This window comes from Camelus bactrianus, chromosome 16, assembly GCF_048773025.1.
Source record: "Camelus bactrianus isolate YW-2024 breed Bactrian camel chromosome 16, ASM4877302v1, whole genome shotgun sequence".
NCBI classification, from domain to species: Eukaryota; Metazoa; Chordata; class Mammalia; order Artiodactyla; family Camelidae; genus Camelus; species Camelus bactrianus.
The window spans coordinates 36,424,584-36,438,446 of record NC_133554.1 but is presented as its reverse complement, the minus strand read 5'-3'; the positions used below and the strand labels follow the sequence as shown (position 1 = coordinate 36,438,446).

The 13,863-nt window shown below is 53.5% G+C and overlaps 1 protein-coding gene across 2 annotated transcripts in view; it reads right to left on the bottom strand.

Annotated features, from left to right (window-relative positions):
- Positions 1-7,531: 7,531 nt before the first annotated feature.
- The window catches only part of ASIC2 (acid sensing ion channel subunit 2), a 952,118-nt gene continuing 945,786 nt past the window's right edge, over positions 7,532-13,863 (bottom strand). For both annotated transcript variants that reach the window (XM_074343041.1, XM_074343040.1), the window contains exons 8-10: positions 11,951-12,030; positions 10,418-10,486; positions 7,532-8,487 (exon numbers count right to left, since the gene is read on the bottom strand). In XM_074343041.1, the coding sequence (XP_074199142.1) occupies positions 8,386-8,487; positions 10,418-10,486; positions 11,951-12,030 (251 nt within the window). In that variant the 3' untranslated portion in view covers positions 7,532-8,385. The remainder of the gene's footprint in view (positions 8,488-10,417; positions 10,487-11,950; positions 12,031-13,863) is intronic.

Sequence of the window (13,863 nt, the reverse complement as noted above, 5' to 3'; positions counted from 1 at the left end):
TCCTTTCCACAAACTTCCCACAACTTTCTGTATCCTATTAGTCTGTCCCTTATTTTTTTCCCCCTGTCTATAAACAACCAGCTCTAGGACCAAATCATTTGCCTTTCTCTTAACAAAATGCAATTCCATTTCTCTCTCTCTCTTTTTTAACTCAAAATATACATCCTACTTTCCCACTGTATACTGAAATACCCCCCTCAAAATTTTTAGTAACTTCAATTACATATTTAATTTAGAATCCTCAGTTCTCAAAATCTTCACTTCTAGTAAATGTTTCGGTATCTTATTTTGTTTGGGAATGACCTAAGCTATCCAACTATCCAATAAACTTCCATCATTTAATGTAATTTAGCACAATTCTGAAATTCTAAAATTTCAAGTCACTGACTATCTGGAGAGACCGTTTTTAAGGAGACATTCCAAAAACGTAATTATTTCCAAAGAGTTCACCCAAAAGCACCTAACTCATTTGCATTTAATTCACTTACAAGAATTTCATCACGCCAAGTTAATTTTTTTCTTTCTGCTGACAAACTCTGCAACAGAAACATGAACTTATTGACCTTCAGGAAACCGAGGTACAATAAAAGACGTGTCTGTATTGATCATACCAACAAGCTTAAGCTAGCTTTAATATCAGGTATCAGTTCAACATTGACTATTTCCCAGATCACATGCACCCAAAATTTGCTCTATCATATTTTATACTTAGATATATTTAATTTGTAAGCACTTAGTTTTAAGTCAATTAAATAGAGCTCATTAACAAGTTGATTTTTTACATACAGACATATAGAATCAGAGACCTCACAGTTTTTCTGCTAGAGTTTTTAAAAAAACCTCTCCGCCCACCCCCTGAGGCCAGGTAGATCATTCACATCACAGAAGCACAGGAAGAGAAGTGCAGATCCCCCCCCAACAAACTGCTTTTACAGCGCTCAATCATTTTGGCTTTTCTCAGGGATTTTTTTTTCCAGTTCCCAAATATCTATTTCAATTTAAAGATATAACAGTAATAGACTATATATCATTCATTCGCACTCACATCCCTCAATTTCAGCAAAAGCAAGAAGAGAGGATTTGGTCTCAGGTACTGAGACAGATAGACACACACAAGACAAAAGCAATTGCAAAAGGCTCACTTTGATATAAAAACCGAGCCATTAGGGGCCATTGTTCTCCGGATCTCAGGGAGTCCTGAGTCCACACACACAATGTACAATAAAAAATATTATTTCCTTTCATTTATGGGAGCATAGCGGAAGATCTCGCAGTTTTGCAAAATATATCCTAGGGGGACTGCAAGATGGAACCGAGAGGTACTGATAGCGGTACTTAATGATTCACAGCTGATGTTATCAAAGATCAAGCAAACTGCAATTCAAAATGGTCTCTCAGGGTCACAGTTCCCTAGCACCCAAAATGGGGATTCCCCACCAATGCCCCATCCGTCCAGAAGGGGCGGACCCCAGCCAAGTTCCCATCAGAGATGAAGCTGAATAATGACCAAGGCTAGGAAGGGAAAACCACAACCAATGCAACAGGGAAGACACTCTGGTGGTGTCACACACGAGCCCTGTTTCTCATCAAAGACGGCTCAACCGGCCAGTGCATGTATCGATACACACACACATACAAACAACAAACGTGGTCCCACAAAAGATCAGATGAGATGCAGCCCCCAAATTCCACTTCTACTCCCAGGCAGAGGCCTCCAGAGTGGCCTAGCTCCTGAAAGAGAACGGACCCAGCATGGCTCCCAGTGAGCCCAGAGCATCTCCCCTCCCGCAAGGGAAGGGGCCCAGATGGAGCAGACAGAATTCCCAGCCTACGCAAGCTGGAGTGACTCACCCCTAGGAGACACCAAATGTGGACCACAGCTCCGGACTTTTCTCGGCTCCAGACAGCCTCCTGGGGGGGCAGGGGGAACTGGTGCCCGTCAGGGACAGTCCCTCCCGCGGCAGCTGCTGGGGACCATGGAAGAGGCTGACCCCGACCGGGGTTGACCTGCCATGGGCACAGACTCCTGGGCTGACTTTGCCAAAATTGTTACTGAAGGCAAGTTCGTGAGCCTGACACGTAGTGAGGTAAAAAAATACCAAAATGTCGGAGCTTGGGGCAGAGGAAGGTTCACTGCTGGGCGGAGCCTGGAGAACTGACGGTTCGTGCCCATAAAAATCCCAAACTCCCCAAAAAGGTTCAGCTGAGCCTTCTTAAAGTCCGGGTGAGGCGGGGCGTGGCCTCTGGGGGTAGGTGATCAGCTGTGCACAATTCTCTGATTGATTGATGGTGATCGATCCTTAGGCGGCAGAAGGTCTGGGGGCTACGTACATGCTCACGATCATCAAATAGTTAATTTCTTCTATTTGGTGGTGGTTTTTAGCATCTGAAAAAACTGGAAATCTGCACGATATACTATGATCTGGGTACTTCAGAGAGGAGCTACAAGCAGAGAATTTGGGGGAGAAGTCTGTCCTGGGAAGGCCCCACAGTGTGCTTTGAAGGCCCTGATCAGGCCACTTTCATAGCTGGGATGAAAGCTAATGCACACCAGCTGGCCGCCAGCACCCAGCACGGGAAACTGCTAGTCACGCTGAGCCCCGAGGTGGGCAGGACATTCATGATGTTGGACAGTCTGCTGCTGACCTCGGGGAACCTGACAAATTTCAGGGACAGGTACAGACTGTGGAAAAGACCCAGGACAGAGAGAGGCTCAAAGAGCCAAAGGGCTGTCCCAATCAGCTGTAAAGGAACTGCTTAAAGTAAACTGGAAGCAGATGTGGTTTGACCTCATTGCTGCCAGGAGGACCCCACCCGACGGGCAGTGTTGGTTGGCCTGTGGTAGATCGTAAAACGTGAACAAGAGTGCAAACCTGCTCACCCACCTGCCCTTGCCATCCCTGGTGCCCCGCCTACTCCAGCGGAGGCCTCAGGGGGACAGCCCTCTTCAGGGTGGGTACCGCCCATGTCCTGGATACGGGATGCAGGCCAAGATGGCCTCCAGGTGAGGACCGTTGGAGGTGATCAGAGGTCTTGTGTTGAATGCACTATTCATTGGTCCCCCAGAAGTCAAATGTGCTCAAATGTGCTGGCTCTAGACACAAATGTTCTCTAAGGCATGGTCGCCCTTAGGAGTTTCCTGGTCCCCTTACCACCATCAGTGGTTACGGAGGGCAAAGGTCCCCTTTGACACTGCAAATTGGGTGTTCTTCCCCACGAGAATATGAGGTTTTTTTCTCCCTCCAATGCCAGAAAACATACTGGGCATTGATATTCATATTCTACAAAACCAGCCTCTGCAAATCTCTATTGGTGAATTCTGCCTCTGGGTTAGAGTCATCAAACCAGTGCTGAGGGGAAAGGCCAACTGGGAACCAGTAAGTCTACGGTCCCCATGAAGCATGGTAACTGTCAAACAATATAAATTATCTGGTGGGGGGAGGGCTTAAGGAAATAGAAGAAACTATTCAAGAACTGGGTGTTGTATGTCCTGCCCACAGTGCTTTCAACAGCCTGGTATGGCTGGTAAGAAGGCCAGATGGCTCCTGGCAGGTGATGGTGGCCTACTGAGAACTGAGCAAGGTAGTGCCACCCTACCCCTGCAGCTGTGCTCAACCTTGCCACCCTCTTAGACATCTCGGCTGCGGTCCTAGGAATGTACCGTGCTGTACTGGACTTATCAGATGGTTTTTTCACCTCTGGCCACCTGGTCATAAGATCAAATTTGCATTCATGTGGGAGGAGTAACAATGGAACTCTCGAGTCATTCCCCAAGGAAGCACAGCCCCGTATGTGTCACAGGAGGGTAGCCCGAGGTCTGTCCCTGTTCGCTTGCCCTGTGTCAGTAAAACGGCCCATGACATGGATGATACAATGGTACCGCGTGAAGACTTGCCTCTGCAGAATTTACTGGAACATCTGCAGGGGAGAGGGTGGGCAGTAAGTCCACAGAAAACTTGAGGTCTAGGCACCACCGTAAAGTTTTGGGGAGTCGTTTGGTTGTGTCAGGCTCACGTTGTCCCGGGAGCTGTGACTGGTAAGTGCAAGGCTGTCCAACCCCTAAGAAGATGACGGAGGTGACAGACTTCATGGGAATGGGGGCTTTGGAGGACTTCTATCCCCACCTGGCTTAGAGCCTCTGTCCCTTACACCGCCTGGTAAAGAACAGGCACCTGTGGCACTGGGAATCGGAGCAGCAAAAATGAAGTGGTGAAGCAGGTGACAGCGCTGGGCGCCTCCCAAGCAGAGCTACCATTTGACTTAGAGTCCCCGTGACTTTGGGACATTTGGGTTGGGCATTGTGGCGGAGACAACAGAAGGAGAGAGCACGCTGAAGATCTTGGACTCAGCTCTGGGAGGGGGCAGAAACCTGATTTACCCGCAGAGAGCAGGATCTCCCTGCCCTGTACACAGAGCTCCCCTATGTAAAGCCTCCATGACGGAACAACGTATCCTGGTAAGCTCTTCCCTTCCTATCAAGGGATGGGTTGAAACTATGTTCCACTGACCCACCTATGCTGTGGCTCAAACTCCCACGCTGAATAAATGACACGCCTCTTTGCAGCAGAGAAGCACTCTGTCTGCCAGCCCACTGTCTCTAGAAATGCAGGGGGCGCTGGGCCTGCGGAGCACGTGGATCATCCCCCTGGATGCCCCCCCCCCCCCACTGTAGCCTGTAGAGAGGGATGGGGGAAACTCACACCGATGCCTGCTATACAGGTGGTCTGGCTGGGACAGTCCATCCCCACGGGCTGCGGTCTCTTGTCTGCTCAACCCTGACACTATCTAAACAAAAACAGGAAACCGACTCCACCGGTTCTGTTTCTGAGGTTATGCACTGTTATTTGATTGACTGATCGATCGATCGATTGATCTGACCCTGTAAGGTCAATGATAATTCATCCTTGTGGTTTGGGCTCGTGATCGTTCTGAACTCTCAGCCTTTGTCATCATTTGGGCCACTCTTGGACATATGACACTTCCCAAGTCTACCAGACCTCTCCAGGTCACCACTAAGGAAATGGTCACACACTCGGCTCCTTGTTTGCAATGCTGATAATAAAAAACACCCCACCACTCCCAGGAATTTAGGCTTACAGCTATGCATTTGGTTAATAACCAGTTACTAATAGTCAGGAGCTGGATCTTATTTTGCTCTCTCGAATTAACCTTTAAACAGGTGAAGTTTGTAGACCCGCTCCCGGTTGAACAAAGCCAGAATCCCCAAATCAGAAGGGGCACATACATATGCGAGGCCCGAAGCAATCCAAACCTGTTAGAATATTCTTCGCTCCATCTTGAATCAATCTGTTTTTTTTTTTTAAAGGAAGCAAGAAATCCAATGGAGCGGTTCAAATCGCAATTTAAGTTATAGATTTTAAAAAATGTATGAACTGTTAAACTGGAAGAAGGCAGAAGCATCCGATAGACTCCCACCTCACTGAAAAGACACTGAATTTGGTTTCCACCCCTGACGGGAGCAGTCTGAGGACAATCTGTTCTTCTGCATCCTGTATAGTCTAGGTACCAGGAGGACTTCTGCCAGCCTGATGCAGTGAGGAGGCCCTTTCTCCCAGGATAGGGACTTCCACACCCTGGCAATATCTGGAAAAATGATCACTCTCAGTCCTTGTTTTAAGTGAGTCTACAGATGGAACTGTGAGCCTAGGAGCTTGGGGGTATAACTCACTGTGTGACCCTGGGCAAGTCCCTTTGCTCTCCTTTTGGGTCTGCTCATTTGGAAAATGAGGGTTGTAGGCTAAGTGGTCCCAACGGCACTTGGTAGACGGAATAATGCCCCCAAAGATGTCCCTGTCCCAACGCCTGGAACTTGTGAATACGTTGCTTTACAGGCCAAAAGAGACTCTGAAGATGTGGTGAGTCATTAACCTTGAGAGAACCCCATTGCTGGCTGGGCCCAATCCAATCTAATCTAATCTAAGGGGTCCTCTGAGATTGGAAGACGGAGGCAGGAGAGGACCGGAGTTGGAGGGAGGTGTGACTACAGGAGAAGGTCATCGTTGTGGGGTGTCAGGACTCACCCATCGTTGCTGCCTTTGAAGGAGGTTGAGGCCACAAGCCAAGGAATGTGGGCAGCCTTCAAAGCTGGAAAAGGTGAGGAAATGGTTTCTCCTCTAGAGCGTCCAGAAAGGAGCGCAGCCCTGCTGACACCTAGATTTGAGCCCAGGGAGACTCACATCCGCTTCTGGCCTCCAGCACCATTAAGATGATACTTTCGTGTTGTTCTAAGCCACTCAGTTTGTCGTTTTGTTACGGCCGAGATATTAGACTCAAACAGGGTCGCTGCCAGCAGCTGTGAGCTCTGTTTCTACAAATTAAAACCTTGCTTTGTCAACAGGCTTGGGCAACCCCAGCTGAGAGGGTGCTTGCAAGGAGGCACCCCAGGGATGCTCTGTCCCCGCTGCCTCCTGGAGCCTCGTGACTGCCAGCTCCAGGCCACTGCTTGTGTGTGAGGGTGGCTGGTGTGGCTCGTCCCACTGGCGGGGGAAGAGGACTGGTGGCAGAGCCCCTCAAGTCTGGAGGGGCCTCCGAGATCATCTGTGAAGACACAGGGAGGGTATTATCTTCATTCTCAGATGGAGGGAACTGAGCCCAGAGAGGTGCCTGATCTCATCTGTCAATTCCTGGCATTAGTTGTGGGGGAGGCAGGGAAGGGGTGAAAGCAGAGCAGGGACAGGACCGCGGTCTAGTCAGCACTGCCTGGGCGCTTGCGCATGAGGAGGGAGGTATAAACCGCATTAGGCCTTTCTTCGTGGCTTAGGGGGCGACTTGGAGTGGGGAGTGGTGGGGGGAGCAAAAGGTTGGGCTGCAGGAACTCTCCCTGTGGACACTGCTTACTGCTCTGGGGACAAGGCTTCTGCACGGACAGGATGACCTCTCCTGCCACAGTGGGGCTTGAAAGGTCACGCCCCCTCCCCACCAGAGGCACCTCCCAACCTCCTCTCCCATACGGGCATCCTCTCAGGAGTCCTGGGAGCAAGGCAGAAGCTGGTCTGATGGGGATGAGGCAGTGGGCTGCAGAGGGAGATGGGAAAGGTGGATGTGTGGGAGGGAGGCCACGCTGGGTGCCTGGGTCCAGCCCGAATTCACTGACGGGGTCAGGAGGCATCAGGACAGAGGATGGAAGAGCAGAGGGATGGGGAGGCCTCCTTTAAGGTCTGCAGGATCTGGGCTCTGCCTGCTCGTCTTCAGGCCACACGCCTGTGGTTTGGACCATGGGCTGTGACCTGTGGGCAGATTGTGAAGTCATTTACAACACTGCGATCAATAGTATTTGAAGACGAAGAATAGAATACAGAGTGTGCACATTTTGTAAAGGTCAGTGTTGCAGAAAATTTATATATACATATATATATACACACACACATATATATATATGTACACATATATATACATATATATATATATATGCACTGTAGTTTTTGACCTGGCAGGTCTGGTCTGGTCCTCTCCTAAACCCTCGGGGACAAAGAGTGTGGGGGAAAGGCAGACACGACTCAGCCATTTCCACAAGACCAGCTTTTAATATGAGCGTGATTGGAAGCACGAATAAATAAATGCCAGAGAAAATGGAAAAACCAAACCAAACCAAACCTCAGAACGTCGAAACCAAAATCCAGAAAAAATGAAACAAAACAGATTTCCAACAGACAAACAAACAAACAAAAAAGCCCCGGGAAGAAACAGAATCAGACTGTACAAGCCGTGTCCCGGGGAGAGCGGAACGCTGTGGGCACGAGGACGAGCCACCCCGGCCACCGCGCCTCCATCACAGGCCCCGGGAGGGGAGGGGGGTTGGCCCTGGTGCCCCTGCGGGCCAGCTTGTGGGGGAGGGGGAGGGGTTCGTGGGCAGGTTAAGGACTTTCACAAACGACACAAGGACCGGATGTCATCGTGGAGAGTCCTGCGGTTTCCCTCTTGGCTGTGCAGGTGTGGTTCCAGCGCGGCCTCGAGGTGGCTCGGGGCTGGAGCCTGGTCCCCTCAAGCACAGCTGCAGAGTCGGCTGCCGGAAACCGCACTGAGGCGTGCCACGTAGAGACAGACGTGGAGGCGGCGCCTTGAGAAGTCTGAGCATGCAGGTGCTTTGTACATCTGGCAGTGAGATGTGATGGCAGGTCGGTTCTCGGACAGTTCCAGAGCGGGACGGCATTTCTGCTCTGAGGGGCGGACGCACGGCGGGGCCCGAGGGTGCGGCGAGCCAGATGCGGCCGGAGCAAGGTTTTGGCAGAGAGTTTGCTATGTGTGCATAGGGGGCTCTTGCTTCTTTCCGTCGGCAGGGGCCGTCCCACCTGAGCCTGCTGTCCCCTGTCCCGGGTCTGGGGCCTCAAGGTCTGTTTTGGGGGGTGCCGGGTGGTCCCAGGGCTGTCAGCAGGCAATCTCCTCTAGGGTCCCCAGGGCCGTCTGCAGGGGCACGTTCACAGTGTGGCTGATGGTTTCGGAGTGGTTTGGCATCGTGTCGCAAGTGCTCTGGCAGGAGGGGAGAGTGGCCGTGGGTGTTCATTCAGCAAAAATCCATCAGGACACCCTGGCAGCCCAGCCCAGGCCCTGGGAGCCATGCTGCCCACGATGGGTGCTCCCGGGTGCTGCTGCTCCTGCCCCAGACATCTCACGTGCTGGTCTGCCATCTTGGGGCACGAGGCTGGAGGGGCCTCACTGCTTTCAGAGTCCTCTCCACTGCCCACCGAGGTGCTCTCCCCCAGGGTTTAGCAACTGGGTTGGCCTTCTCTCCTGGAAGCCCCCTAATGTGTCACCTGCAGTTCCATCTGAGTGGTGTCCAGCCTTGGGACTTGGATGGCCCGTCCTGCCCTCATCCTTGGGGACTCCCTTGGAGCCTCCCTGCGGTGGATGAGGTGCAGCCTGGGGCACGGCCTGGGGCACAGGGTGCCCATTGCTGAGGCCAAGCAGGGAAGGCCCCTGACAGCCAGAACCAGAGCTGGTCACAGCTGCCCGAAGGACTTTTAGGGTGAAGCTGGCCCCAAGGAAATGTCGTCTTGGGTCCCTGAGCAGGGAGGGGCTGAAATGGCGTTGGGTCCTCTGGGTGAGTCCCAGGCTGTGGGGGGCTGGAAGCTGGGAGGGGTGGGAGCAGAATACTGTGCCAAGAATTTGGGGAGATTTGATAAGGATGCAGCTGGGGGCAGGGGAGGGGACAGAGGGGAGGCTATGGCTCTGAGACATTCTGAAGGCAGGAGGGAGGGCGGGGGAGGGAGCCTGCACTTGCTGAATGTTGACCATAAACTAGGCAAAGCTGATTGTTTTCCAGGCACGGTCTCAACTTAATCTGAATGACACCCCCACTCTGCCTGAGGTCCCAGTGACTTGGCAGATGCTCAGGGAGGGAAGTAAGGTGACCACAGGCACACAGCTAGGAAGCAGGGACCTGGAATCCAGGCAGGTCAGCCAAGGAGTCCACAGCCTGGCTTCCTTCCACACCGCCCTCTCCTCAAGGGAGGCTGTCTTCTGTTCAAACAGAAGCTACAGGGACCCGAGAGATACAAAGCAAGGTTTTTAGCAACAGAAGTGGGAGCCCAGCCAGGCGGAGGGGCTGGAATCCATTTTGGATGTTTTGACTTTAAGGCCACCTGCTGGGATGGTTCTCCTGGGGGAAGGGCCGCTGACTTGGGGAAAGCCAGCGATAGCCGCACCAGCCAGCTGAGACCAGGGTCCGGGAGTGGACTGAGTTTGGGAAGGAGAACGGACAGCAGAAGAGGGAGGTGCTGCTTCTCCAGCCCGAGGGAAGAGAGGCCGAGTAGGACGGAGGCTGGGAAGCCCTGTGCCCAGCTCTGACACTCCCCAGCTGTGTGACCTTGGCCTCTGGGCCTCAACTGCCTCATATACAAAATGGAGATAAAAACAGACCTTCCTCTAGGGTGACCATAGGTCTGAAATGACATGGAACTCTTATGGCGTGCAGCACAGGGCCTGACATGTACCAGGCACGCCGTGGTCAGCAATCCTAACAGGTACAATTAACACTTCCAACGTCACAGGCCCCAAACCTCACGTCCCCTTCAAATGGGGCAGAGTACCAGTGATGTCCCTGTGTGCATTTTGCCCCTCTGGAGAATAAGGGACCTACACAGAGTCTCTCCGGTTCTCCCAAGGCATGAGGAGAGAGGAGTGGCCCTCTGGCCTGGGAGGAGCTGGGCTGGGCCAGGCAAGAATTACCTGGTCTCTACTCCAACCATGGCTAGCACTATTGGGCCCTGGGGTGAGTTCCAGAGAGAGACTCAAGGCACAGTTGGAGTGTCCTTGGATTTGGGAGCTGACAGAGTGTCATAAGCCAGGGAAAGTTGTGCGACGAGGCACGCCCCTCCTGCCCAGCCCTGGCATCTGGGTTCACCCCACCTGGACAAGTCAGAGGAACAAACCCACCTGCGAACCCCCGGGGCACTCTTACCACATTCTCGTCGTGGCTCCCTTCGTCCTCTTCTTTGCCAAGAAGGTCTAGTAGCTTCTCTTTGATCAGCTGTAAGGAAGGCAGGAAGCGGGTGGTCAGGTCAGGAGAAACGGTGCCAAGGTAGTGAGACCTCCCTCCGCGGGGCGCGGCTGGGGATGCTGGGGATGCAGGGGCAGCGGCCGCCTGGGCTGTGGCTGGACGAAGAGGCAGGAGCCCAGCCCGGCAGCCCGTGCCCGGGCCCTGCCCCACCTCTTGGCTGCAATGGGATTTTGGTGCAGGAGCCAGAGCTTGGGGGAGGTCCCAGGAGGGCCCTGTCTTGCAGTGGGGCTGGCTCACCGTCTGTCCCCAGAAGCAGCCTGGGAGCGCCTTTCTGGGGCTGGGCCTGGGTTGGGGAGGGGACAGGATTACAGATCACTTCCAAGGCCTGACAACTCCAGAGTCCCTAAGATCAGGACTCACCTGAGTTCATAACATTTTATTCTTAGTAAGGAAATGTGGTTAATAAATCTGTTCCCTGGTGGGATTCAATTTCTGTAATTTTGTACAGCTGTTCACAAAAATTAATAAACAAGTATAAAATCTGGCTGTGGGATCTGGTTTGGGGTTGGGAACAAGGTTCCCAGGCTGAGAGGCAGGGTGGGGCCTTTGATGCGCAGGGCCTTTGCCGCCGCCGGCCGCTGTGGGAGGCGGCCCACTGCCTGCTCTGCAGGCCCTGTTTGTGGGCCGAGACTCAGGGGTCCTGGGACGGCGTGGGGCCTGCGCTTGCTGTGGGAATTCTGGAGCCCTGGCGGCAGGGGCTGGGGGTGGTGGCGGTGGGGAGACGCCGGAGGAAGGCTGACGGAGCTCTCAGTGCCAGAAGCCCGTGCTTGTTGTTTGAGCAGCTCTCAGAGGCTCTGTTCCAGACGCTTCTTGAGGGCGCCAGCTTCCTGGACCGTTAGTGGCCAGGAGTGGCTGGGGCGCCTGCGCTCTTCCCTAACCTGCCTGGGCCACAGAAGGGGCTGCTCGGGTGACAGGCCCCCAGGAGGGCAGGCGTGTGTGTGTGTACGTGGTGTATGTGTGAGTGGTGTGTATGCACGTGGTGTATGTGTGTATTTTTGAGTGGGGTGTTTGAGTATGGTATAAGTGTGTGTGATATGTGTGCGGGTGCATAGGGCGTGTGTGTGTGGGGTGTATGTGGAGTGTGTGTGGTTTAAGTGTGTGCATATGTAGTGTCAGTGTGGTATTTGTAACTAGCGTGGGTGTGGTATGTGTGTGCATATGCTGTGTGTGGGTATGAGTATGTGTGGTGTGGGTGTGTGGGTGTAGACACACACATATATGAAGCCACCATATGTGGCCCAGCCGCGGGAGGGGCTCCGAGCTGCCTCAGCACAGTCTCCTCTCCTCCTCACCCCTCCCCCTCCCTCCCTGGGGGTGTAGACAGCCCTGAGGGTAGGCATCTGGCTTCCTCTCCCTCTTCTATGCTTTGGTGCTGGACGTCGGGGCGGGAGGTGGGCAGCAGGTCACGTCCCTGTGAGCAATCCCCAACCTTACCTCGTAAATATAATCAAAGAGCTCTAGTATTGTGAGGATACTAGCACCAATGAACAGTCCCATCTGACCACCAATGTCACCTGGGGAGAGAGAGAGAGAGGACAGGGGTTCGGCTTTACTGACAGTGTTTCCAGGAGGGGTGAACAGACTGAGAACTCAGAAACCAGGCTTCCTGAATGGTCCCCCTGGCCCCCCGGAGCCTGGGCCTGGTCACTGGAAGGCCAGGCCCTTGACACGTCCCTCCCTCAGTGCACAGTTTCGAGGGCTGAGGGTTTTCAGCACCCAGTGGGGCGGGAACTAACCGGCCCGCTTGCTGGGCGCAGGGGACCTGGAATAGATCCCATAGCTGGTGGACTTCGCTCAGCACCACTCAGAACCACTCTGGCGGGGCCCAGCTCTGGCTCTGGGCTGGGAACAGACAAGACGTGTGTGGCCCCTGCCCTGGGTGAGGGCACGGTCTAGCATGAGACAGGTGTCAGGTGCCCTGAGTGGGGGTCTAGGGAGCAGTGACAAAAGAGGACCCACCCCCCAAGTCGTGACGTGGCCTCGGGGCACCTCTCGCCCTTGGGATGAGGCTTTAGGACGCATCTCCCTACCTCTCCACTCTAAGTAAATGTTCAGTTTGGTCTCTTTCTACAGAAGAGGTTCTTACTCTGGGTGTGTGGCTCCCTTGACCCAAGGGGTAGTCTGGACTGGTCTTCTGGCCCTCTTGCATCAAACTCCTGGGAGACTGGTAATCAGCGTAGATGCATGGACCTATTCGAGGCCTCTACAATCAGAATCTCTGGGGTTGGGATCTGGAGGTCAGGATTTTAAAGTCCCTAGGTGGCTCTCTGGCCCACCAGAGTTTGAGAACCACTCTCCTGTGAAAGCATCTGATGGTTGGAGACCCCCTAAATTGAATGCAAACCGTTGTGTGTGTGCACCTGGGCATTTGTAGCAGGTGGGTCTGTATAGAAATAGGTCTTTCAGAAACTATTATCAGATTCTCAAGGGGGTTCAGACCCCTCTAAAGCCCCAAATGCTCTGCTCCAGAGGCAGTGCGGTGGAGCAGAGGGCTCCGAGGCTGTGCGTTTGGAGGGTGGCCATCAGCTTGCTGTGTGGCTTTGATAAACCTTGATCTTCTCATAGATTTGCCTTCAAAGGACATTTGGTGGTGGAGGGGGTCGGGAGGGGGCTGGCAGAGATGAACTTTCCAGCTGTGATCTCTATGGCTGTCAGCCGCTGGGCTGGGCTGGGCTGGGCTGGGGAGAGCGCCAGGAATTGGGGAGCTCTTGGGGGTGGACCTACAGCCCTCCTGCAGATTCCAGGCTGCCCTTGGTCTGAGAACTTCCTGATGAGTACACCTGCCCACTCCTGCCCTGATCAGACTGGGAGGAGCCCAGCAACCACATCTCCTGGTGAACAAGCCCAGATGGTGGGGAGGGGCCCCTTCATTCCTCTCCTCCCCCACCGCCCCCAATAATGTCCTTAATGGAGGCTGATCGGGGAGCGTGTCCATGTATACGTGCATGTCAGGAGTGAGGTGTGTGTCGGTACATGTGAGCAGTGTGGCGGAGTGTGTGCACGTGTTTGTCACAGAAGCAGGCAGTATGTCTGGCCATCAGTGGCTTTACATAGGTGGCAGTCCCTGTCTAGGGTGGGGACACCGAGTACGTCTCAGTGTGGTTTTGGGGGATGGGTATAGTGTGTTTGAGTGTATAGACCACATGCGAGCATGTGTAGGTGTAAGTGTGCTTGTGTATGGCAGGTGTGGGTGATGAGTGTGTGTGTGTGTGTGCACATACATGTCTCTGTAGCTGCGTGGCTGGCTGGTGAGTCTGCACACGTGTGCCCTGGTGAGTGTGGTGCATGTGTGCAGACTGCGGTGGGGTGTGCAGTGTGCAGCGGGGGGAGGGTGGGCCACGGGGACT